General features: G+C 43.6%; 1 protein-coding gene across 1 annotated transcript; it reads right to left on the bottom strand.

The window, feature by feature from the left end:
- Positions 1 to 146: 146 nt before the first annotated feature.
- Positions 147 to 27,536, bottom strand: LOC140741712 (monoglyceride lipase-like). The gene is made up of 7 exons (XM_073072003.1): positions 27,296 to 27,536; positions 25,863 to 25,969; positions 19,434 to 19,570; positions 14,682 to 14,792; positions 12,119 to 12,208; positions 7,740 to 7,955; positions 147 to 1,250 (listed from the first exon to the last, which is right to left on the bottom strand). Exons 1-7 carry the CDS (start codon positions 27,457 to 27,459, stop codon positions 1,128 to 1,130), a joined length of 948 nt encoding a protein of 315 aa, XP_072928104.1. The 5' UTR covers positions 27,460 to 27,536; the 3' UTR covers positions 147 to 1,127.
- Positions 27,537 to 27,788: the final 252 nt, after the last annotated feature.

Genomic DNA, 27,788 nt, shown 5'->3' with positions numbered 1-27,788 from the left:
ACAAATGAGTACAAAAGCTAAATTTAGCCATAAAGCTCGTATTCTCAGAATAAATAATTTAGGAGGAAACAAAAAGAAACACTTAACATTTTTTTTTTATTTTGAAGGCAGTCTTGCGATTTTATGACAATGTTCTGTGTCTTTCTGATGAGGTGAGATGCCCACAAGTGGAACAAAACAAGTGATGAACTTGTTCAAGCTTTGATTGAGGAGAAGGTCCAGCTTTCACCGGGGTTGCGAGGCTTCCAACATACACTTCAGCGAAAAGCCTTCATCTCATCTAAAGAATGGAAACTTTGATTGCTCATCTTGGGTGTGAGGAGTTCAGTCTTGGGTCATTGCTTGGCATACGGTATTGGAAAGAGTTCAACCAACAAGGTTCGATGTAAGTGTAAAATAAAATATATGGATTGGCATTGTAAAATGGATAATTTGCCATGAAATGCAAAGTCATTATTTGAAAGAAGGACCAAATAGTTAACAATGTAGTTTTAAATAAGTAGTAATTTGTTTCCTCTTTGTAATCATTGTTGCTAACCTGACTCAGATTTCCTGGCTCTTTGGTTCCTTAGAGTCTGGTTGTAAGGCAATTTCCTTTGGCGGTCTGAGAAGTAGATGTAAGGTATCTGAATCTTAGATATTTTAAGGTAATACCATCAGTACAATGGTCAACAAACTGTCACATGCATAGTTGGTCTTGGAAATGACATTACTTGTATTTGAATCCACTTTTCCCTTTGTTGCACTCCTAATCCATCTTCTGTAAAACTTAAATGCCGTTATAACGCCGAGAATCTCTCTGAGTGTGGGCTCCACGGTTTTCTCCCAGGACACAAAGAAATGCTTTCAGACAATGGGGGACAGACGGGCTGAGGGAAACTTCACTGACAAGTGGGAGATGTCGGCACACAGGAAAGGAAACATCTCTTTAACTTTCGAGCTCTTGCCAGAGCCTGAGTTCCACAAAGTTCTGATGAAAGTTGCTAGGCAGAGTTTGTTTTTGCTTTAAAAACACCATGGGAAGAGAAAGGGTTTTCTTCGTTACTTCTGATTTGAAATTTGTTTTAAACTACACTTCCCCAATTAATTCTATTCCATAGAAATCCGTGCCTTCAAGATTTCCAGTATCACAAATTAGTTGCATTTTCAGATGGTAACCGCTCCATAAGCCATGCTTTCACAAACGCCAACACCTCGTTAACAGTAACTGGATGCTCATGGTGGAGGTTATGAAAGGCATTCTGAACGATCTGGCAGAAATTCATAAGAATGAGAGATGGCAATGACTGAACATCAAAAGACCATTGAGATAAATTATTATGCTTCAAAAACATTTTATTAGTGCTTCAGAAACTCAAATTTACTTGTAAATGAAATGAAAGAGGAAGTTATTCCTTCACCAATGAGTTATAACTGGTTTTAGTAGCATTCTGACCTGTTGTATCACTAACACGAGAAAGTGCAGATGCTGGAAATCCAAAGCATCACCCACAATATTCTGGAGGAACTCAGCAAGTCAGGCAGCATTTATGGATATGAATAAGACCATAAGACATTAGGCCATTTTGCCCATCAAATCTGCTCTGCCATTCAATCATGGCTGATCCTTTTTTCCCCTCCTTAGCCTCACTCCCTGGCCTTCTCCCCATAACCTTTGATGCCATGTCTGATCAAGAATCTATCAAATTCTGCCTTAAATACACCTAATGACCTGACCTCCACAGCTGCCTGTGGTAATAAATTCCACAAATTCACTACGCTCTGGCTAAAGGAATTTCTCTGCATCTCTGTTTTAAATGAATGCATCTCTATCCTAAGTCTGTGCCCTCTTGTCCTAGACTCCCCCACCATGGGAAATATCCTTTCCACATCTACTCTGTCTAGGCCTTTCAACATTTGAAAGGTTTCAATGAGATTCCCCCTCATCCTAAATTCAAACGAGTACAGACTTAGAGCTATCAAATGTTCCTCGTATGATAACCCTTTCATTCCCAGAAACATCCTTGTGAACCTCCTCTGAACCCTCCCAAAATGCCAGCACACCTTTTCTTCGATGAGGAGCCCAAAATTGTTAACAATACTCAAGTGAGGCCTTGATGCCATGTCTGATCAAGAACTCTGCCTTAAATACACCTAATGACCTGACCTCCACAGCTGCCTGTGGTAATAAATTCCACAAATTAACCACACTCTCAGCATCTTTTAGCTTAAGCTTTCTAATCACCTCTGGTTCATTATATAACACCCAATCCAGTATAGCTGATCCCCTAGTGGGCTCAATGCCAAACTGCTCTAAAATGCCATATCGTAGCCATTCAACAAACTCATTCACTTGAGATCCATTACCAACCTGATTTTCCTAATCGACTTGCATGTTGAAATCTCTCAAGACTATCATAACATTGCCCTTTTGACACGCATTTTCTATTTCCTGTTGTAATCTGTGATCCACATCACAGCTACTGTTGGGAGACCTCTGTATAACTGCCATCAGGGTCCTTTACCCTTGCAGTTTCTTAACTCAACCCACAAGGATTCAACATCTTCAAACCTTATGTCACATTGTTCTACTGATTAGGTGCCATTCTTTACCAGCAGAGCCACGCCAATCACTACCCCCCCCACCCCGCCTACCTTCCTATCCCTCCAAAGTATAACCTTGGACAGCTCCCAACTACAACCATCCTTCAGCCACAATTCAGTGATGGCCACAACATCATACCTGGCAATCTGTAATAGTGCAACAAGATCATCTACCTTATTTCTTATACCCCATGCATTGAAATATAACACTTTGTGTGCTATATTTATTACCCTTTTTGATTTTGCTTCCCTAATGTACATGGCTGCAATTTTGTCCTATCATCTGCTCTTCCTGACAGTCTGACTACGCGCTATCTTTGCTTTTCTACTATCCATACTGTCCTGAGCACAATCAATGGACCAAATAGTTTAATTCATAAAGCTGCTGTGCTTTATGGTTGATGTTCTTTGTCTAGGGGGTCTGAGTTATAGGGAGTGGCTGTCCAGGCTAGCTTTATTCCTTGGAATGAAGGAGACTGAAGAGCAACCTTACAGAATGTTTAAAATCACAAAAAGTGGATGGTAACAGTCTTTCCCCCAGGTAGGAAGTGCAAAACTAGGGGACATAGGTTTAGGACGAGGGAGGAGAAATTTAAAATGGACCCGAGGAGCAACTTTTTCATACTGAGCGTGGTGAGTTGCCAGTGAGACAGGGACAATAGTATCATTATCCTGGCAACATCTTCGTCAATCTATTCTGCACTCTTTCCGATTTAATCATATATTTTCTATAAGGGGGTGACACAGGGAAATGGTATTTTATTAGATTGGCATTTGGGACATGCCTGTACTACCATGTGAAGTCACCTCCTAGCAGTGGACTGGGTGTATGAGATTAATAGTGAGATCCAATGGGCAGAAAGGTGTTTTTGAAATGCTTCACGGAGACTGATGGACATGACAAGGCACAGAAGTAGTTATGGTCACCCACTGCAGGCAAGGAAGACCCCAGTTTGTGATGGTTAGTCATTCCACCAGACCCATTTTGCTGAGGTCAAGTGAGTGGGAAATGTCCCAGTGCAACTTTTTTTCCCACACAGGTCTCCAGTCATTATTGGATATGATGGACAACCAATAGATTGGCATGGGTGAATTAGGCTAAAAAGTCTGTGTCCGTGACTGTATAGCTCCATGAATCTTTGAAACTATATAACGTTATGAAGGAAGGTGGGCGGGGGGGGGGGGGGGGGGGAGTTGGGGAACAGAGGTTGGAGGGTGACAGGTGGAACAAGATGTTTTCTCTCTTTGTTCATTTTTCCACGTCCACCAAAACTCCCATCTGGTTCCATCTGCCCCTCATGATCTCCCTATCCAGTTCCACAAGTTCACCAACTCCCCCAGCCCTTCCACGTCACAATGCTATGTAGACCATAAGACCATAATACATAGCAACCGAGTTAGGCCATTTAGCTCATCAATCATGGCTGACTTATTCTCCCTTTCAATCCCATTCTCTTGCTACTCCCGGTAACCTTTGGCATCCTTACTAATTAAGAACCTATCAGCCTCTGCTTTAAATATGTCCTATGACTTGACCTCCACCGTCATCTATGGCACTGAATTCCACAGATTCAGCACCTTGTGGCTAAAGAAATTCCTTCTCACCTCTTTATTCCTTGATCCACCATCCTCTCCTATCAGGTTCCATCTTCTTCAGTCCTTCATTACTTCCATCCATCACCTCTCAGATTCTAAAATTATTTCCACTCTCACTCTCCCCACCCTCATATTCTGTCTCTCTTCTACTTTATTTCCAGCCCTGACAAAAATTCTCAACTCGAAACATCAACTTGTTGACAAAACTCTTTTCCATAGATTTGTGTGTTGCTCTAGATTTACGACATCTGCAGTCTCCCTTGTATCTGCACTTCAAACTAGTATAAACCCGGATTTGAGTATTTATTTAAAAATACAGCGCACAATAGGCCCTTCAAGCTGTGCCGGCCAGCAAACCTCAATTTAACGCCAGCCTAATCACAGCACAATTTACAAAGGCCAATTAACCTACTAACCGGTATATACTTTGGACTGTGGGAGGGAACCAGAGCATACCCAGATGTAACCCATATGCACACAGGAAGGAACATACAAACTTGCTTACAGAGGACACCAGAACTGAACTCCAAAATTCGAGGCCCTAGAGCAGTATTAGGCCATTCAGCTCATTGGGTCTGCTCCACCATTTCATCATGGCTGATCCATTTTCTTTTCAATCCCATTCTCCTGCCTTCTCCCCATAACCTTTCACACCCTGACTAATAAGAAACTATCAACCTCTGCCTTTAATGCACCCAGTGACCTGGCTTCCATAGCTACCTGTGGCCATGAATTCCACAGATTCATCATCTCTCTGCCTAAATAAATCTCTTTTCATCTCTGTTCTAAAGTGATGTCCTTCTATTCTAAGGTTGTGCCCTCTGGTCCTTGACACCCCCACTATAAGAAACATTCTCTCCGTGTCCACTCTATCTAAGCTTTTCCATGTTAAGTAAGTTTCAATGAGATTCCCCCCTCATTCTTCTTAATACAAGCAAGTACAGGCTCAGAGCCTTCAATTGCTGCTCATATGGTAACCCTTTCATTCCTAGAATCATTCTCATGAACCTCCTCCTAACCCTCTCCAACGTCAGCACATTCTTTCTTAAATAAGGGACCCAAAACTGCTCACAATACTCCAAGTGAGGCCTCATCAGTGCTTTATACAGCCTCAACATTACAGCCTTACCTTTATATTCTACTCCTCTTGAAATAAATGCTAACATCGCATTTGCCTTCCTCACCATCAATTTAACCTGCAACTTAATCTTTAGGGAATCCTGCACATGGACTCCCAGGTCCTTTTGCACCTCAGAGTTTTGAATTTTCTCCCACTTGGAAAATAGTCTATCCTTTCATTCTTTCTACCAACGTGCATAACCATACACTTTGCTACACTGTATTCCATCTGCCACTTCTTTGCCAATTTTCCTAATCTGTCTAAGTCCTTCTGCAGCCACTCTGTTTCCTTAACACTACCTGCCCCTCCTCCTATCTTCGTATTGTCTTCAAACCTGGGCACAAAGCCATCAATTCCTTCATCCAAATCATTAACATGAAAAGAAGCAGTCCCATCACAGACCCCCTGTAGAACACCCCTAGTCACTGGCAGCTAATCTGAAAAGGATCCCTTTGTTCTCATTCTTTGCCTCCTACCAATCAGCCAATGCTCTATCCATGTTAGTATATTTCCTGTAATACCCTGGGCTCTTATCTTGTTTAGTGACCCCATGTGCGGCACCTTGTCAAAGGTCTTCTGAAAATCCAAGTATACAACATCCATCAATTCTCCTTTGTCTATCCTGCTTGTTATTTCTTCCAAAAATTCCAACAGATTTGCCAGGCAAGATTTTCTATAAAGGAAACCATGCTCACTTTGGCCCATTTTGTCATGTGCCTCCAAGTATTCTGAGACCTCATCCTTAATAATCAACAACATCTTCCCAACCACTGAGGTCAGACTAACTCACCTATAATTTCCTTTCTTCTGCCTCTCTCCATTCTTGAAGAGTGGAGAGTCATTTGCAATTTTGGAACCTTCCAGAACCATTTCAGAATCTGGTGACTCCTGAAAAGTCATTACCAATGACGCCACAATCTCTTCATTTATGTCTTTTAGAACCCTGGGGTGTAGTCATTCAGGTCCAGGTTACTTATCTACCTTCAGACCTTTCAGTTTCCCAAGTACCATCCCTCTAGTAATGGCAACTGCACTCACTTCTGCCTCCTGACACTCTCGAACTTCCAGCGTATTACGAGTGAAGACTGATGTAAAATATTTATTCAGTTCGTCCACTATTACCTTGTCCTGTTTCTATCTCTCGCATAATTTTCCAGTGGTCCAAAATCTACCCCTGCCTCTCTTTTACTCTTTTTATATCCCAAAAAACGTTTGGTATCATTTTTGATATTATTGGCTAGCTTACCTATATATTTCATCTTTTCCCCCCTTATGGTTTTTTTAGTTGCCTTCTGTTGGTTTTCAAAAAGTTCCCAATCCTCCAACTTCCCACTAATATTTGTTCTATTATTTGCCCTCTCTTTTGCTTTTATGTTAACTTTGACTTCCCTTGTCAGCCACAGTTGAGTCACCCTGCCTTTAGAATACTTCCTTTTCTTTGGGATGTACCTATCCCACACTTTCCGAATTGCTCCCAGAAACTCCATCCATTGCTGCTTTGCTGTCATCCCTGCTAGTGTCCTCTTCCAATCAACTTGGGCCAGCTCCCTTCTCATGCCTCTGTAATTCCCTTTACTCCACTGTACTAACGATATATGTGACTTTAGCTTCTCCTTCTCAAATTGCAGGGTGAATTATATCATATTATGATCACTGTTTCCTAAGGGTTTCATTATATTAAGCTCCCTAATCATCCAGTTCATTACACAACATTTAATCCAGAATGGCTGATCTCTAGTGGGCTCAACCACAAGCTGATCCAAAAAGCCATATCAAGTCATTCCACAAATTCTCTTTCTTGGGATCTAGCATCAACTTGATTTTCCCAATCTATCCGCATATTGAAATCCCCATGACAAATGTAACATTGCCTTTTTGACATGCATTTTCTATCTTCCATTGTAATTTGTAGACCTCATCCTGGCTACCTTATATAAATAAGTCCCATCAGGATCTTCTTACAGTTGCAGTTTCCCACAAGGACTCCCACTCTAACCACAAGGATTCCACGTCTTCCAATCCTATGTAATGTCTTTCTGAAGATTTGATTTCATTTTCTACCAGCAGAGCCACTCCACCCCCTCTGCCTTTCCTTATGATAGATTGTGTATCTCTAGATATTAAGTTCCCAACTACAATTGTCTTTCTGTCATGACTCCATGATCCTCACAACTTCATACCTGCCAATCTCTAACTGTGCCACAAGATCATCTAACTTATTCCATATTCTGCATGCATTCAAACATGCCACCTTCAGTCCTGTATTTGTCACCCCTTTCAATTTTGTCCTCCTTTTACACTGCAACCCATCCCACTGACTGCAATAATGCCCTCTCAACTTCTACCGTGGCATCCCATGTATTATCCCAAGTATTCAAGAGTTAAACAAGCTTATGTTACACCAGTTTTAGTATTTTGTTCTTGTGGAAAGATGCATCACCTTAAACGTTTTGTCTGTGCTTGCCACCTTCCCGTACATGATGAAGGAACCCCTGATGTCTGAGAGTGAGTCCAAATCACCATGCATTATTAACAGAGGAGTGCTGATGGTGGGGAAAATCCTTTCTATCCTACTTAGTGCATTTAACACCTCGAAGGCGAACTTTATTTTCACTGGTCCATTACAGACCAGAGGATCATTTATGTAGCTCGCCACCTGCAAAAATGAGAATGGTTTTCAGCACACTGGCAGTTGAGTGCATCTCAATAACTAAATGAATCACTTGAAAGCAAAATTCAAAGTAAATGTGTTATCCAAGTACATGTATGTCACCATATGCAAATTTGAGATTCATTTTCTTGCAAGCATTCAGAGTAAATACAAAGAAAAAATAGAAAAAACAGCACTAAAGAAGATGAACGGACAACCAATGTGCAAAAGGCAACAAACTGTACAAATGCAAAAAGAAAATATAATAATAATAAATAAATGAGCAATAAATATCAAGAACATGAGGTGAAGAGTCCTTGAAAGTGTGTCATAGGTTGTGGGAGCAGTTCAGTGTTGGGTCAGTGAAGTTGTTCCATCTGGATCAAGAGGTTGAGGGGTAACGAGTGTTCCTGAACCTGGTGGTGTGAGTATTGAGGCTCCTGTACCTCCTTACTGATGGCAGCAGTGAGAAGAGAGCATGGCCTGGATGTTGCTTTTGTTTGACGAAGATGTGAGTATAAAAAGATCAGAATCAGCAGAAATCATCAGTAGGACCAAGGAATTGATAGTGGACTACAGGAAGGGAAAGTCAAGGGAACACACATCAGCCCTCATCGAGGGATTAGCAGTGGAAAGGGTGAACAGTGTCAAGTTCGTGGTGTCAACATTACTGAGGATCTCTCCTGGGCCCAACATATTGATGCAATTACAAAGAAGGTACAACAGTGGCTGTATTTCATTAGGAGTTTGAGAAGAATTTGTATACCACCAAAGACTCACAAGTTTCTGCAAACATACCGTGTAGAGCCTTCTAACTGGTTGCATTACTGTCTGGTATGCAGAGGCCACTGTATAAGCAAACTCAGCCAGCTCCATCATGGGCACTAGCCTCCCCACCATCGAGGTCACCTTCAAAAGATGATGCCTCAAAAGCGTGCCATCCATCATTAAGGACCCTCATCACCCAGGTTATGCCCTCTTCTCATTGCTACTATCAAGGAGGAGATACAGGAGCCTGAAGACACACACTCAATGTTTCAGGAGAGGCTTCTTCCCCTCCACCATCAGATTTCTGAATGGACAATGAATCCACATACACTACCTTACTATTCTATTTTCCTTTTTTGCCCTATTATTTAATTTATTTTTAGAAATGTATTTCTTATTGTAATTTATAGTTTTTTATTATTATGTATTGTAATGTACTGCTGCTGCAAACAACAAATTTCACAGTGCATGCCAGTGATATTATTATCACTGATATACAGTATGTTGTAAAAGTTTTTGCAGCAGCGGTACAGCAATACTTTAAAAATTACTACAAGTTAGAAAATAAATATATATTGCAAAACACAATAAAATGGGTTCATGAACCATTCAGACTCCGACGACAGATGTACATACTGAGACAATGTATACTAGAGGTGGAGGGTAGAATGGTTGATAAGTTCCAATCAAATGGCCTGCTTTATCCTGAATGACATTGAGTTGTTGAAAGTTGTTGGAACTGTACTTTTCCAGTCAAGTGGCAAATATTGCAAAGTTAAAAATTAAATATATTACCAAAGTGTGTATACTACCCTGAGATTCATTTCTTGTGGGCATTCATGGTAGAATAAAGTAATACATTAGAATCAATAAGAAACAAAACACAAATAAAGACTGACAACCAATATGCAAAGACGACAAACTATCTAAAGACAAATAATAATAATAATCAAATGGCAAACATCATTCACCAAAATCTTGCTTTAAAAAACAAACTCATAAAAGAAGCCCGATCCAGTTCTAGAGTCAGAATCCCACAAATTATATTATGACCGATCAGTTATTACAGATAAGACAATCCATAATAACCATCCAGATATAATAAAACAGGATAAATAAGCAAGGACAACTTACTTAATAGATACAGCCATTCCAAACACACATAACTTATAAAAATCAATAAGTGAAAAATACCAGAAATATGCTGAGTTAAAAGAGGAAATTGAAAGACTTTGGAATATGAATGTATACATTGTCCCGATAGTTCCCCCCCACTTCACCATTCCCCATTGCCTTTTCCCTCTCTCACCTTATCTCCCTGCCTGCCTATCCCCTCCATCTAGTGCTCCTGCCCCCTTTTCTTTCTTCCATTGCCTTCTGTCCTCTCCTACTAGATTCTCCCTTCTCCATCCTTGTATCTCTTTCATCAGCTCTTTGCTTCACCCCTACCCCTCCTAGTTTTACCTATCACCTTGTGTTTCCCCCTCCCCTTCCCCCACCTTTTAAATCTACTCATCTTTTTTTCTCCAGTCTTGCTGAAGGGCCTCGGCCTGAAACGTCAACTGTACTCTTTTCCATAGATGCTGCCTGGCCTGCTGAGTTCTTCCAGCATCTGGATTGGGCATGGAACTAGCAATCCTATCCTTTAAAAACCTAGAACTACAGAAACGCCAACAGAAGCCCCAAAGAGCCCATCCTTAAGAAGACTTAAGAATACATGTGGTGAAAGTGGAGGCCACAAGGCCAATCAACCTTCCTTCAGCCCAGGACTGAGACTCTGGCAAGCTGCTGTTGGTGTCCTGTGTCCCAGTAAGGATGATGGGGTCAGGAAGAAGAGGTAAAATATACTTTGAACTTCGAACTATTTAAAAATTATTAGCTGTTTTCACATTATCTTGGGAAGTAGGGAGGTTTTCACTGCTGATATTTGATACAATTTAAAAGGGCCTAGATGTAAAAGGCTATGAACAAGCACTGGTAAATGGGATCAGTATATTTATTTATTTAATTGTTCATTTATTTCTTACATCCAAGGAGGTAAAAATCTTTTATGTTGCATCTCTGTCGCAATATACAAGCAAGAAAGAGGAGAAATGAGGGAGGATATTGCCCAAACCCTGAAATTGTATATATAATTGTTTTGCATAATGTACGTACAGTCCGATATGCAATCAGACCAATGTGTATTGATCAATCTGATGACCTGGTGAAAGAAGCTGTCCCAGACCCTATTGGTCCTGAACCTAACGTTGTGGTACTGTTTTCCAGACAGAAGCAGCTCGAACAGTTGTGGTTGGGGTGGCTGGAGTCCCCGATGGTCCTTTTTACACACCTGCTGCTGTAAACGTCCTAAATAGAGGAAAGTTCACATCCACAGATGTGCTGGGCTGTCCGCACCACTCTCTGCAGTGCCCTGCGATTGAGGGTAGTACAGTTCCATACCAGGCAATGACATTGCCAATCAGGATGCACTCGATAGTGCCCCTGTAGAAAGTCCTGAGTATTTGGGGACTCATGCCGGACTTCTTCAGCCGTCTGAGGTGAAAGAGGTATTACTGTGCTTTTCTTTTCACCTAACAACTAGTATGTACAGTCTAGATGAGATCCTCGATGATGCATATACCGAGGAATTTGAAGCTACTCACCCTCTCAAATACAGTCCCTTTGATGTCAGTAGACCATATAGCGGAGTGCCCGATGGTCAGCATGAACCTCCTTTATCCTCCAGAGAAGCATTCTCAGGTGTTGATTTTTATCTGATCTTTTAACTTTGAAATATCTAAACTTATGGAATTGGAGCAGAATTGGACCTTTAGCAGCACAGTTGTCATATAACACTTTACAGTGGCAGGAATCAAACCCTGATCAGTAAACACTGGCGCTGTAAAGCCATTGTGTTAACCATTATGCTACCGTGTTGCCCAAGAATTTAGAATCAAAATAGAAGCACTGCTGTTGACAGCAAAAGGCTCTACAATGGGTAGACAAAACTGCCCAGTGCATCACCAGCAACAGCCTACCTGCTGTCAAGGACATTTTTACAGAAAGATGCTGGCTCATGGACTGCTTGTACCCCTCCCTTCAAGGAGGTAACTATGCAGCATCCACACCAGAACCACCCGAATGAAAAACAGTTACTTTCCCCAAGTAGTAAGACTGATCAACACCTCCACCCACTAACCCACCCCTCCACACTCCCAACCACCACTACTTTATCACTTCCTATCAGTCACCTTATGTACAGACTCTCCTGTGCCTGGCATCACTTTATGGACATAACAAGCAATCGATGTAAATAAGCTATTTTATGTATATACAGAGCTACACCAATACATTCATACAGAATCCATTGAATTCCTTATTTAACTAGGAAAAGGAGAGGGGAAAAAAGACTGACACACCTCATATTTATTGGTGGATATTGCATAAGGATCTATGTACCCCAAGGTTAAGTGTGGTAACGTGTGATACAACACTTTGGCCAGAAACATCTAGAATAGAGAAAACAAAAAGAATTTGAGTAAAGTCCCTGCTCTTAATTAGACGCTATTCTCATAGAGATCTGGGGCTGTGGACGACTGAGATGAGAAAATGTACGTCACTGATTGCCTCCCAGCACACGTCAGGAACTTGGGGCTGGAGGTCTCACAGCATTCCTATACACTGGGATGAAAATTCCTCGGTCACAGTGGAGGGGTGTGTGTCTAGGTCACCAAACTGAACTGAAGAGCCAATCATAGTGGACAAAATTGGTGTCAAAGACGTGAATGGCCTTTTCTAGTGTATATTTGGAATGTAGAACATAGTCCAGCACTGGGAAAGGCTCTCCGACCCTCGATGTGGTGCCAAATTAATTAAATTAGTAATTAAACATCACATGTGGTGAGAGGGAAAATAAATCAGGCACAGTCGAATGGTGGAGCAGACTCAATGGGCTGAATTGCCTAATTATGATCCTATGTTTGTGGTGTAACTAACCTCTTCTGCTGCTCAATGTCCATATCCCTTCATTCACTGTACTTTCACCTCATAGCCTCTTAAATGTCTCTATAGCATCCGCCTTCACCACCACCCTTGGCAGCACATTCAAGTTACTTGCCACTCTCTGTGAACTTGCCCTGAACCTTTCAACTTACCTCATCCCGCCTTAAATGCATACTCCCTATAAGACATTTTGAACCTAACAAGAAGATACCGGCTACCTACTCTATCCTTGCTTCTCATAATCTTATAATCATCTATTAGTTCTCCCCTCAGCGTCTGCTGCTTCAGAGACCGCAACCCGAGTTTGTCTAACCTCTCCATGTAGCACATTCCCTCTAATCCAGGCAACATCCTGGTAAACCTCTTCTGCACTTTCCCCACAGCCTCCTGTGTTGGGGTGAATGCAAAACTCTAGATCAGGGGTTCCCAATCTGGGGTCCACAGACCCCTCAGTTAACAGTAGCGGTTCAAAGAAATAGTTGGGAACCCATGCTCCAGATGCAGCCTGATTAGAGTTTTATAAAGCTGACACATATCTTTTTGACTCGAACTCGAAGCCTTGACTAATAAAGGCAAGAATGCTAATGCCTTCTTTACCACATAGCCACCTTCAGGACGATATGGATTTTAACCACAAGTTTCCTCTGTACATCAACACACTTAATTATCCTGTCAATAACTGTGTACTGTCTCTTTACATTTGGGGTGTATGGGGTATTCAGGGAGAGGCAGCACCTCTGGTGAATGGACTTGTGTCCAGTCTGGGGCAGCTCACTCACCTTTGGTCCCCACCAGACTTTCAACTCTCACCTGTGGCTTCAAATAACTGTTGGCATGCAACAGTGGCCACACCCTGATATACCGCTTCGACAGGCGGGCTAAACCAGGTGAGGGTAGCCGTTGGGCCTCATACCCCAGTGATCTAGGGACATGCCTGTCCTAGCATGCAAAGTCAGCTCTGGTGGACTGGGGGGATGAGATCTATAGTGAGATCCAACGGCCAGGATGGTGGTTCTGCAATGCTCTCTGGAGAGCGAAGGACATGATGAGGCACAGAACACGTTATGGCCAGTCATTGCAACCAAGGAAGGCCCCAATTGTGACGACTACCCGTCCCATAGAAGCTGGATTTTGAGGTCGAGTGAGTGGAACTGCCCCAGTGCAGCAGCTTTTCCATTTTAAAATCTCTCCTGTGCAGGATTCCTGTCATCATTGTATACAGTGGATAACTGCCACCTCCTTTACATTTGACGTCCCAAAGTACAACACCTACACTTGAAAGGATTAAACTCCATCTGCCATTTCTCTGCCCATATCTGTAACTGATCTATATCCTGCTGTGTCCTTTGGCAATCTACACTATCCACAGTGCCACTGATCTTTGTATCATCTGCAAATGTGTTGGGAAACAGGATTAGTGTGAATAGATGGGGACAAGAGAGACGGCAGGAGCTGGAGTCTGGAGCAACACACCATCTACCAGAGGGACTCAGTGGGTCAGGTAGCATCTGTCAGAGTCACTGCCATTGAGTCATAGAGCATGGCTGCACAGAAACAGACCCATCGGTCCATGCCGAACTGTTACTCTGCCTAGTCCCACTGATCCGCACCTGGACCATAGCCCTCTGTACCCCCTCCATCCATGCACTTATCCAAACATATCTGAAATGTTGAATTTGAACCCACACAAACCACTTCCCCTGGAGGGAAAGGAATTGTCGATGTTTTGGGGTCAAGACTTGCATCAGGACTTAGATCTGATAGTTTCGACCCAAAATGTCAATGGTTCTTTCTCCCCTCACAGATGCTGCTCGACTCCCTGAGGCCTAGTGGTCGCTTGGAGCTCATTGTGCCCAGTGGGGTATCCGTGGTAACGGAATGATCAGACCTGCTCTGACCACGTGGAGCGAGGATGGGTGCCAGAGCAAATTGAACCAAATACTACCTGAAACATTTGGTGTTTCTTGAGTCTGCCTTTACCTTAATTGGAGTTGCTGATTCAGGATTCATGAGGACCAGGGGTGCCATAAAAATTGCCGCTGCCACAATGTTTGGTCTCTCATTCATGATATTGATTTGAATCAGTCCTCCCTGGAATGCAAGAAGTGGCAGAAATGGAAGAATAAAGGCACTTACTTAGCTTCTGTCACCGCTTAGAGCAATCCCAAGGCTAGTAAGTTATTTTTAAGTTCAGGCACTCTGAGAACATTGAATATAGAAGACTACAGGGATAATTCAGTAAACACACAAAATCGCAGATTTTGGAATCCAGAACAAAATGCTGGAGGAACTCAGCAGATCAGGCAGCATCTACGGAAAAGTGTAAACAGTTGATGCTTTGGGCTGAGACCCTTCTTCAGGACTGAGAGGGAAGCTGGGAAGACGCCAGAATTGAAAGGTAGGGGAAGGGGAAAGAGGCTAGCTAGAAGGTGATAGGTGAAGCCAAGTTGGTGGGAAAGCTCAAGGGCAGGAGAAGGAGTCTGATAGGAGAGAAGTGTGGATCATAGGAGAAAGGGAAAGAGGAGGGGACCCAGGGAAGTAGTAGGCAGGTAGAAAAGGTAAAATGTAAGAGTGAAAAATAGAGGAAAAGGGGAAGAAATTTTGTTCAGGCATCTTCTCCCTTCCCTCTCAGTCCTGAAGAAGGGTCTCAGCCTGAAACGTCGACTGTTTCAAGATTCAAGTTCAACTATATTATCAAAGAGTGTATAAATTACTCAACCTTGAGATTTGCTTTCTTCCAGGCAGCAACAAAGCAAGAAACCTGAAAGAACCCAATTAAAGAAAAAAAAGAATATAAATAAAAATAAAAGACCAGCACTCAATGTGCAAGAGAAAGAAAACAAAATACAGAGCACGCGAACAATTGAAGCGAACAACAGCATTCTGAGCCAACGGAGTCCTCAGATCAGAACCCTGGAGTAGGCCCACAGTAGGCCCCTCTTTTCCATAGATGCTGTTTGACCTGCTGACTTCCTCCAGCATTTTGTGTGTGTGTTGCTAGGGATAGGTCAGCAATGTGTGTGCCAATCATGGTGACAAATCATGCTAAAACAAACTGCCATATACCCCCATGCTCATGTGTTCATCTAAAACCCTCTTAAATGCCACTATTGTCTCTGCTTTCACCATGGCCTCTGGCAGTGGATTTCAGGCACCCACTGATGCACCATCAATAACTCTCAGAGACTGGAAGTGAACGATAGGTTTTTATTAGCAGCAAAAAGGGAGCACGACATCTCGGAGACTGAGGGAGGAGCAGTGCCCCAATCGCCTTTATACAGGGGTCTGTGGGAGGAGCCGCAGGAGCAGTCAGCAGAGGGGCGTGTCCAGACAGGTATACAGTTTACCACACCCACCACTCTGTGTAAAAACAAAAACTGATCATATGCACCCCCTTTAAACCTCTTTCCTCTCACCTTAAAGCTATGCCCTCTAGTATTTGACATTTCCACCATGGGACTAACTGCCCCTCATCATAAACTGCTGTCAGGTTTCCCCACAACTTCTGATGCTTCAGAGAAAACAATCCAAGTTTGTTCAACCTTTCCTTAAAGCTGAACCTTCTAATCCAGGCAGTATCCTGGTGAGCCTCTTCTGCCCTCTCTCTGAAGCCTCCAAGCCCCTCATGTAATGAGGCGACTATAGAAGATAGGTAAAACTAGCAATCACTTTGAACAAAGCGGTTGCTGCAGCACTGTCAGATAATCCAATCTTGTGTTGATTGAGGGATAGATATTACAAAATGATGGGGATACCAGAGTAAGACCAGTCCCCTCTACCAGCAGATTGGGGAGTAGGGGCCACTCTGGCTAGAAGAGATGACATCTCAGACTCGTGTTAAAGGCAGCCAGCTCCCACACTGAGGTCCTGGAGTTTCTTGTTTCTGGGATGGTTTGGTGGTGCACTGTACAGCGTTCGTTACATTACATCTGACTGATGCCCTGAATATGTTTAACAGGATAGAAAAGAGGGAGGTGGAGACAACACGCTGGTAAGGGGAAGGAATCTGTAAAGACTTCCAGCCTATAGAAGTTGTGTTGGTGACGATGGTTGGGCAGCACTCGGAGAGTTCAGTTCCCATCTGTAAGGAGTCTGTGCATTCTCCCCATGACCACATGGGTTTCCTCCGGGTGCTCTGGTTTCCTCCCACAGTCACAAAGACATACAGGTTGGAGGTAGGAAGTTGTGGGCATGCTACATCAGCACCAGAAATATGTCCTGGGATGGTGAGGGTCCTTAATGATAGATGCTACCTTCTTGAGGCACTGTCTCTTGAAGATATACTTATTGGTGGGGAGGCTTGTGCCCATGATGGAGTTGGTTAAGTCTACAATCCTCTGCAGCCTCTTTCAATCCCTGCACATTGGAGCCTCCCTACCAGCTAGTGATGCCACCAGACAGAATGCTCTCCACACTACATTAGAACACTAGAATACTACAGCACAGTAAGGCCCTTCAGCCCTCGATGTTGTGCCGACCCTATATTCCTTTAAAAAAGTACTAAACCCACACTACTCCGTAACTCTCTATTTTTCTTTCATCCATGTGCCTGTCCAAGAGGCTCTTAAATATCCCTAATGTTTTAGCCTCCACCACCATCCTTGGCAAGACATTCCAGGCATCCACAACCCTCTGTGTAGAAAGCTTACCCCTGATGTCTCCCCTAAACTTCCCTCCCTTAACTTTGTACATATGCCCTCTGGTGTTTGCTATTCGTGCCCTGGGTAACAGGTACTGGCTATCCACCCTATCTATGCCTCTCTTAATCTTGTAGACCTCTATCAAGTCCCCTCTTATCCTTCTTCGCTCCAAAGAGAAAAGTCTCAGCTCTGCTAACCTTGCCTCATATGACTTGTTTTCCAATTCAGGCAACATCCTGGTAAATCTCCTCTGCACCCTCTCGATAGCTTCCACATCCTTCCTATAATGAGGCGACCAGAACTGAACACAATATTCCATTCTCCCATCCACTCCATAATGTACTGGTTAGGCACAGGAGTACGTTCAGCCAGAGTCTCGTTCCACCGAGATGCAACACTGAGCGTCATAGGAAGTCATTCCTGCCTGTGGCCATCAAACTTTACAACTCCTCCCTCGGAGTGTCAGACACCCTGAACCAATAGGCTGATCCTGGACTTATTTCCACTTGGAATAATTTACTTATTATTATTTAATTACTTATGGTTTTATATTGCTATATTTCTACACTATCCTTGGTTGGTGCGACTGTAACGAAACCCAATTTCCCTCGGGATCAATAAAGTATGTCTGTCTGTCTGTCTGTACTCTAAGTGTGGACATCTGTAGAAATTTGCTAGAGTCTTTGATGACATTCCAAATCTCCTCAAACTATTAATGAAGTATAGCCGTCGGTGTGCCTTCTTCATGATCGTATCAATATGTTGGGCCCAGGAGAGACCCTCTGGGATGTTCACAGCTGCTCACCCTTTCCATGACAAACTCATTGATGAGGACTGATCCGTTTGACTTCTCCTTCCTGAAGTCCACAATCAGTTCCTTGGTCTTCCTGATGTTGAGTGTGAGGTTGTTGTGACGCCACTCAATATGCCGATCTATCTCACTTCTGTATGCCTCCTCATTGCCATCTGAGATTCTGCCAACAGCAGTGGTGTCATCAGTGCACGTGGATAAGGTGGTAAAGAAGGCATATGGCATGCTTGCCTTTACTGGTAGGGGTGTTGAGTATAAGAGTAAGGAAGTTATGCCGCAGCTATATTAAACTTCAGTCAGACTGCATTTGGAGCATTGTGTGTAGTTCTCGTTGCCCCATTATAGGAAGGATATGGAGACTGTGGAGAGGGTTCCGAAGAGGTTCACCAGGATACTGTCTGGATTAGAGTGTGTATGCTATAAGGACAAGCTGCACAAACGTAGGTTGTTCTCCCTAGAGCAGGGATTCCCAACCTGTTTTATGCCCTGGATCAATACCATTAAGCAAAGGGTCCATGGACGCCAGGTTGGGAATCCTTGCCCCAGAGCATCGAAGACTGAGGAGAGACCTGTGAGAAGTTACTAAAACTATGACAAACTCTGACAGGGTAGACAGTCTGAATTCTTTCCCCAGGGTAGAAACGTCAAACACTGGAGGACCTGCTTTTAACATTGTGAGTGGAGGTGAGTTGTCTTTACATACAGAGAGTGGAAGGTGCCAGGAACAGGTTACAAGGGGAAGCAGGCAGTTTGGCGGAGTTTAAGAAGATTTAAGACAGAAACATAAATATGAAGGTAATGGAGGGATATGGATGATACACAGGAAGAGGACAATTAATACAAATTAACATCAAGATTGGCAAAACATTGTGGGCTGAAAAGCCTGCTCATTGCTGCATGGTTGAATGCTCAATCATTGAGTTTGAGTTCCAGGTTATGTTACGCACCCCCTTGTTCGTGTGTAGAAAAACTGAGAAAACTGAATGCTACCCAGATTAACTCATTTGTATTTTTTATTTTCATATGTTTGGAGATACAGCACAGTAACAGGCCTATCCAGCCCAATGAGCCCACGCTCCCCAATTACACCCATGTGACAATTAACCTTCTAACCTGTACATCTTCGGAATATGGGTGGAAACCGGAGCACCCGGAGGAAACGTGCATGGTCACCGGGAGAATGTGCAAACTCCTTACAGCCAGTGTCAGAATTGTACCCAGGTCGCTGGTGCTGTAGTTGTGTCACACTACTATAACTTTTTGTTCTGTGAAGCTACTTACCATGGAGAAGGAAATGGTATAAAGCTTTAGATTTGGATACTGCCTCTTCATTATGTCGATGTGTTGCAGGCAGTCACGGACGTAAATTCTGAAATCTGATATATATAGGCGCTTTCCTTCACTCTGTCCATGCCCAACTGAATGAGGAGGAAGAAGATTTAGATGTTAAGGAGGAGTCCCCCACCCCCTGGAGTGAAATCAAATATCCAAACAAGGGTGATACTTACTGTAAACAATCTGCAGCGGAGTTCTGGGAAAAGTCAGCAGGTCAGACGGCATTACTGGAGGGAAGTGGACAGTCGACGTTTCAGGCTGAGACTCAGAGTGTCAACTGGCCACTTCCCTTCATGGATGCATAATGGTTTGGGGCAGCAACTGCTCTGCCCATGACTGCCTGAAACCACGGAGGTTATGGATACAGCTCAGTACATCACAGGAACCAATCTCTCTCTCACAGCATTCCATCTACACTTTCCCACTACTGATGTCAGGCTCACTGGCCTATAATTTCCTGGTGCATGGTTAGAGCTTTTCTTCAATAGCGCAATAACATTGGCTACTCTCCAATCCTCCAGAACTTCAGCTTTTGCTACAGATGATTTAAATATCTCTGCTAGGGCCCCAGAAATTTCTGCACTTGCCTCCCGAGAGAACACCTTTCAGCCCTGGGGATTTATCGACCCTAATTTGCCTCAGGACAGCAAACACCTCCTCTGTAATCTGTAAAAATTTAGAGGATATTTATCATGCAAGTGTTTTTACACAGAGAATAAATTAAAATTAAATTGGCAAATTGGTTTATTATTGTCACATGTACTGAGGAACAGTGAAAATGATCGGTATGTATAGCATGCAAAACAGATAGCAGGTAGCAGATAGCAGATAACAGGTAGTACAAGGTAATAACAGAATGTAGAATAAAAAGTGCAGTGCAGATAAACAATAAGGTGCAAGGTCATAATGAGGTTCCTCCAAGAGGACCACAACCTCGTCATGGTTTGGAAGCCTGCGTGCCTCATTGAATCAGAGAGCTATGTCAGTTGGAGTCAGGACTTTATGCTTTGGCTCTTGGTAGGGTCGCCAATGCCAAACATGTCAAAGGGTAGAGGCCAGACTAAGAGTGATCTGCTGATCCTCCAGGTTTGGGGGTTCAGCCCAGGGCTAACAACCCTGACTGGTAAAACAAAACTGTTACGGAAACAGCAATGAAGAATCCTTCTACATCTGAGTGCGACGGTATTCCTGAGTCTCCACCTGGGTCTTGCATGACTGACAGTAGTGAAAACTGGGCTACAGATGCAATGAAGGAAGCCTTGAGCACTACCAGAGATGGAGCACCTTCATTGCTGCCCTAAACACCATTGGAGTAACAGACGGTAGAAGGAGATAATGAGATAGATTGTGAAGTCAACAGTCCATCTTATCATACTAGGGAACCATTCAATAGTTTTATAACAGTGGGATAGAAGCTGTCCTTGAGCCTGTTGGTCCATGCTGTCAATCCTTTGTACTTTCTGCCTGATGGGAGAGGGATGCTGGGATGGGTGGGGTCTTTGATTATTTTGTCTGATGGAGTGGTAGTGGCATGGAATGCAATGCCAGAGGAGTTGATAGAAGAATGTACAATAACAACATTTAAGAGTCATTTAGACAGACACATACAAAGACGGGGAATAGAGGGACATGGACCATGTGCTGCCAGATTAGTTTAAATTGGCATTGTGGCCAGCGCAGAGATCTGTGCCAAAAGGACTGTTACTGTTCTGTTCTATGTTCCAATTACATAATGATAATTAAGGCCACTCTCTCAATCCATTGCGCAGGCAGATTGGTGTGTGAGTTTTCACAATAGATGAGCAGTGGTGGGAACTTAGAGACACTGTACAGTGACTGAATGATCCAGGAATATGTCAACCCACAATCACTAATCCAAGACATCAAGACATGCCTCTCCAACACAGGCACTAGACTGTTCACTGTTGAGGATGTCTTCCAGAGATGGTTCCTCAAAAAGGCAACATCCATTGCCAAGGACCCTGACTATCTAGGATAGCCCTCTTACTACCATCAAGGAGAAGGTACAGGAGCATGAAGACCCAAACTCAAAATCTTCTTCCCCTCCACCACCAGATTCCTGAATGGTCCATGGATCCATGAACACTACCTCGTCATCCATCTCTTGCGCTATTTACTAATTTTGGGATTTTTATGTCTTGCACTGTACTGCTGCCATAAACAACAAAATTCACAACATATATCATAGAATCTTAGAACACTACAGCATAGAAACAGGCCCCTTGGCCCATCTTGTCTATGCCAAACTGTTAATTCTGTCTAGTCCCATCAACACGTACCTGGACCATATCCTTCCATAACCCTCCCATCCATGTACCTATCCAAATTTCTCTTAAATGTTGAAATTGAACCCGCATCCACCATTATCAGTTGGTGGTAATAAACCTGGTTCTGATCCTGATTGTGAGATGATAAAATCTTAAAACGATGGAAGAACTCAGCAGGTCAGGCAGCCTCCATGGAGTGAGAAGCAGAGATGATATTTCAGGTCAGTGACATTTTATCAGAAATGTAAAAATTGAAGAAGAGGGTTGTTGGTTAAGGAGGAAGGAAGTATCTGTAAAACGGGTAATTGGAATAAGTCAAGGACAGTGGAAAAAAACACAGCAAATGCCTTTGTTGTTGCCGTGGCAAGGAATGGAGTCCACCACTTTGAGAGGCTGTTCTTGTGACCACTATTTTGTGAACTGTTTCCTGAACTAACCCTTGCTGGATTAAAGCAATTGAAAGTGGATGTAATGAGGCCCCTATCAATAATATTCTAAACCAAAGATAATTTCCAAATAATAAATTATTCATAGAGTGTTCTTTGATAAGGTAGAATGATCAATACAGAAGAACAATCTGTGTCTGTGAACTGAAGTAACTGGGCTGGCTGTAACTGCTTTGAAATTGTCTGTTTCAGGGGAATGGCAAGGGAATTACATCAGAGGCATAAAATGACAAAAACATTCCTATCTTCCAATTCTGTTTATTGCCCCAAAGTAGCAAAAGGAGTTGGCAGTTCCCTGTGGAGCCATCTGCATCTATTACCTCTCTAGTGAGGGAGTTCAGGGATCATGTGCTGCCCTCTGACCCTGGCCAGGGTCAGCAGTGGAAGGTGTGAGCAGCTTCAAATTCCTGGATATCAACATCTCTGAGGATCTATCCTGGGCCCAACACATTGATGCAATCATGAAGAGGGCACACCAGCAGTTATATTTCATTAGGAGTTTGTGGAAATTTGGTATGACACCAAAGACTCGAGCAAGTTTCTACAAAAGTACCATGGAGAGCCTTCTGACTAGTTGCATCAGTGTCTGGTATGGGGGCACCAATGTACAGGATGGGAAAAAGCTGCAGAGGTTTGAGTCCTGCTGAAGGGTTTTGGCCTGAAACGTTGACTGTACTCTTTTCCATCGATGCTGCCTGGCCTGCTGAGTTCCTCTAGCATTCTGTGTGTTGCAGAGGTTTGCAGACTCAGCCTGTTCCACCATGGGCACCAACCTTCCCACCATTGAGGACATCTTCAATAGGCAATGCCTCAAGAAGTCAGCATCCAGCATTAAGGACTCTCACCATCCAGGACATAACCTCTTCTCATTGCTGCCATCAGGGAGGAGATACAGGAGCTTGAAGACACGCCCTCAACATTTTAGGAACAGCTTTCTCCCCCTGACATCAGATTTCTGAGCGGTCCATGAACATGACCTTACTTTTTGCTCCCTTTGTGCACTACTTATTTTTAAAAAATAATTGTTATTATAACTTGTCTGGGTGGCAAAATGGAGATACCTCTCTGCTAAAGGAGTTGAGAAATGCTCCTTCCCTCCACTCGTCTGCAGGTCACCCTTGGGCAAGGTGTAGGACTTGCCTAGCCCCCCGCACCCCCCAATCAGGGTCACATGAAGCCATGGGAGCAGGGGGTGGATGGTTGTTTGAGCAGCTGGTGCATATCACAAGCCCTGGTTATGCAACCACTGACATCAGGCAGGCAATCTCTGAAGGGTATTGATAGTGACTAGATCACCTGTCTTGTAAAGACACTGCCCAGAAGAAGGCAATGGCAAGCCACTTCCGTAGAAAAATTTGCCAAGAACAATCATGGTCATGCTAAGATCATGATCGCCCACATCATACAACACAGCACATAATGATGGTGATGATGATGATTATAACTTGTAGTAATTTTTAATGTACTGCACTGTACTGCTGCCACAAAACAACAATCTTTATGACATACGTCAGTGATAGTAAACCTGATTCTAACTCTACTGGAGTTCAGAAGGGAGGGCGTGTTTTGCTGGGAAGTCTGCCCATTTCACCCATGGCAGGATAGACAGAAGTGACAAACCCATTGCCAGGAACATAAGAAATAGAGGGAGGAGGAGGAGGAAGACCAGCCCCTCTGCATTGACCAAGACCACAGCTGGGCTTTTTTCTCAGCAGTGGTTTTCTGTACCAACCTCAATTTTCCCTAAACTCAAAAGAATCCATCAACCTCTGCCTCAAAGATCCCCAGGGACTGCATCTCCACAAAGGTTAACTACCCACGGGGTAGACAGTTGATCTTGATCCATCCTGTAAAGCTGAATTACCTTATTTTGAGACTCTGACCTCAATACTCAGATACCCGGAACATGGAAAACATAATCCTTGACAAAAGATGGACTTCCAGATGCTGGACTTCTGAAGCAACACACAAAATATTCGAGAAACTCAGTGGGCCAGGCAGCATCAATTGATGAAAATGGGCAGTCAGCGTTTTGGATTGAGATGCTTCATCAAGACTGGACAGAAAGAGAGGAGATAGTTAACGGAAGAGGTGGGGGTGGGAAATGGTGGAATAAGCCTGTGGGTGATGCGAGGATCCAGGTGAGAGGGGGCGATAGGCAGGTGAGGCATCGAGGAGAATGGGAAATGGAATAAGAGCTCATAGGTGGAAGTGACAAAGGGCTGAAAAGATGGAATCTTATAGAATCCAAAGAGAAGGAAATGGGGAGAGGAACCTGAGGGAGGAATGTGTGGGTGAAGAGCAGAACAAAATGGTGAGGGAGGAGAAAGAGATGGGGTGATGGGCACTAGTGGGATCGGGACAAAGGGGACAGATGGAAGTGGTAACTGGGAATTAGAGAAACTGATGTTCCTGCCATCAGGTTGGAGGCTACCAAGGTGGAATATGAGATGTTGTTCCTCTAATATAACTTTAACATATTCTTTGTATCAATTTTTTGTGATCCCTAATCCTCCCACTTCCCAGTCTCTGTCATGATCTCCTCTCCCCCTCCTCCCACCCCTGTCCATCTGCCCTGCACCCCTTCTCCCCTGGATCCACTTATCAGCAACTCTTCCTCAACTCCTCACCCCCACCTCTTTATACAGGCTGTCTTCCACCATCTCTCAGTCAAGAAGGGTCTTGACCTGAAATGCTGAATGCCCATTCCTCTCCACAGATACAGCCTGAGCTGCTGAGTTCCTCCACCATTTTGTGTGTGTTGCTCTGGATTTCCAGCATCCTGCAGTCTCCTGTGTCTCCCTAGAACTTCGTACAGTATATTCCAAAGCTATCACCTCTTAATCTTCCAACCATTTCATCGGAGAGATTAAAGACATCTGTTCGATTTAATTGGGTTGATTTAAATGTACGATTCAAGCATTGACTTGTGTTTTAATTTTTATTCAATTTTTTGCCAATTTTTAAATTGTATTTTTCACCTTTAGGCTTTACATGTTTATGAATGAGATCTCTGCCATCCTTCAAGCCGTTTGACAGCTTTCACAGTCAATTTTGTCGACCCTACACCCACCGCCCACCCTCCCATTCTCAAAGCTTTTTAGTAGATTCACAGTTTGAGGAGACTGCACTGCCAAACGCATTGGACTGGTTTCCAGTGGTGTTTGGAAGATTGAGAGGTGATATCACTGAAATATGTTTAGGTTTAGGAAGCAGTTGACTAGCGAGTATGGGCGGTGAGCCGTCACAAACGGAATTTGGCCCATTATCTTTTGTTTTATGTTGTGCATCTTCGGGATCAGTGCATAGGTTTCCCTGTGAACTAGCCTTGGATTCTGCACGAGGGGGCCAATTAAACTATCAATCCAGGATTCTTGGTTTGATAGTTTAATTGGTACACTTGGAAGGGAAAACACACACACACACGCGATTAGGCTAGAGATAAGATTTGAGTTGCTGGGCAGTGTGGCTCTAAGGGCCGGAAGGGACTATTCTGCAATATATCTCTATAACATGAAATATCTTTGAGTGACTTTTTGTGTGTGGCAGATGCTGAACATTGAAATGTGATGTGGCTGAGAATAAACGCGTTGTAAACTCCAGTTGTTTGGTCGAGCGCAGAGCCAGCGGCCAGCACCTACCATGATCATGTGAGAAGACGAGTAAGGAAAACTCCAAGAATAACTCAACTAAGTTCTCGTAGCGGCCGCTGTGTTCACCCGCATCATGTATTATCATCATTAGTGCCCTGGAGGATTTAGCAGCAAAATGAATTAAACAGCAGGACAGATGGGGTCTTCATAGTATAGCACAGAGTAATACAACACAGACACAGGTCCTTCATCCATGTTGACCATTGATGTAACTAGGACCATCAAGTTAGTCCTAGTTACCTCCCTTTGGTCCATATCCATCTAAGCTTATAATAGTTACTTAGCCAAATGTCTGGCTAAAACAAAAACTAAAAATATTGTTATTGTATCTACCTCAAATACTTCCTCTGGCAGCTCATTCCATAAACCCATCACCCTCTGTTTGAAGAAGTTGCCCCTCAGTTCCTTTTTAAATCTTTTCCCCTCACCTTAAACCTATGCCCTCAAGTTTTTAGTTCCCCTTCCCTGGGAAAAAGACTGTGTATGTTCACCCTGAGAGTAGACAGTCGAAGTTTCCATCCGAGACCCTTCACGAGTCCTGATGAAGGGTCTCAGCCTGAAACGTCGATTGTTCGCTCTTTTCCACAGAAGCTGAGCTCCTCCTGCATTTTGTGTGTGTGGCTTGGATTTCCAGTATCTTCAGATTTTCTTGTGTTAATGACTAAAAGAGTTGGAGTTGAAAGGGAAGTGTTTGCACACCATTTCACTGAACATCCATCCCAGCAAAGGAGGATGGGAGGCGACTTGATAGAAGTGTACAAGATGATGAAAATTATTGATAGAGTGGATAGCCAGAGACTTTTTTCCAGGGCGGAAATGGTTGACACCAGGGGCATAACTCTAGATGATTAGAGGAATGTACAGGGGTGATGATTGAGGGAAGAGCTTTACACAGAGTGGTGGGTGTGTGGAACACACTGCCAGGGATGATGGTAGAGGCAGGTGCATTAGGGTCATTTAAGAAACTCTTTGGTGCGTGGATGATAGAAAAATGTAGGAGGGAAAGGTTAGATTGGGCTTGGAGTAGTTAAAAGGTTGGCACAACATCCTGGGCTGTAATGTGCAAACACAAGAGATTCTGTTGTGAATCCACAGCAACACACACAAAAATTACTAGAGGAAATCAGCAGGTCCAGCAGCGTCTATGGAGAGGAGGGCCAAGACCCTTCATCAGGAAGGGTGGTCTTGTTTATTAAAGACATCAGGGCTTGTGTATCTCTCTCCACAGATGCTGCCTGACCTGCTGAGTTCCTCCATCATTTTGTGTCTGTTGGTCTTGGCTGTAGTGTCCCATGATGTCCCCTCTGCCCTTCGATCATCCCCGCTCCCACCTCCCGTTTTCCGATCAAACTGACCACCGTCGGTGACTCCCCCAGATCGGAAACTCCACACAAGAAGTCCGCGCCTGCTGTCGAGCTAACCTGATTGGTGTCCTTGGTATCCAGTATCTACAGAACAGGTGATTCCCATCTGCGTTGATGAAATGTGGGAGGTCCCGGTAAAACAAACCTTGAGGGGTCTTTTTTTCATCGGCTTCAATCGCCCTTTGGGGACAGTAACAATAACAACATAAAACACGAATCATGTTTTCGAGAGAAAGCCGGAGGTGGGGTTGGGGATCGTTGGCGATCTACATCTTAATTCTTTACGTTGGTCACGCCAGACCCAGCGGCCATTTTAATAACTTTCCGTTGAACTGCGCGCCTTTGTCACGGGGACGCATTCTTCAACGAGCCGAACAGGTTTGAAATTAAAATAGAACCCATCAGAGACTTCAAACGAATAACCGTTCTGGAGCGCCAAACTATCACAGAACGCTCGGGGACACGGGGCCGAGGTTGCCTGTCATTCTGCCAATATCTCCAAACGCCAAAGCATTGCGAAGAATATTCTTACACCTTCTTCTAAGGACAT

Source organism: Hemitrygon akajei, chromosome 19, assembly GCF_048418815.1.
Source record: "Hemitrygon akajei chromosome 19, sHemAka1.3, whole genome shotgun sequence".
Lineage (NCBI taxonomy): Eukaryota > Metazoa > Chordata > Chondrichthyes > Myliobatiformes > Dasyatidae > Hemitrygon > Hemitrygon akajei.
Note: the sequence above shows the minus strand (reverse complement) of the source record. Positions and strands in the feature narration are given on the sequence as shown.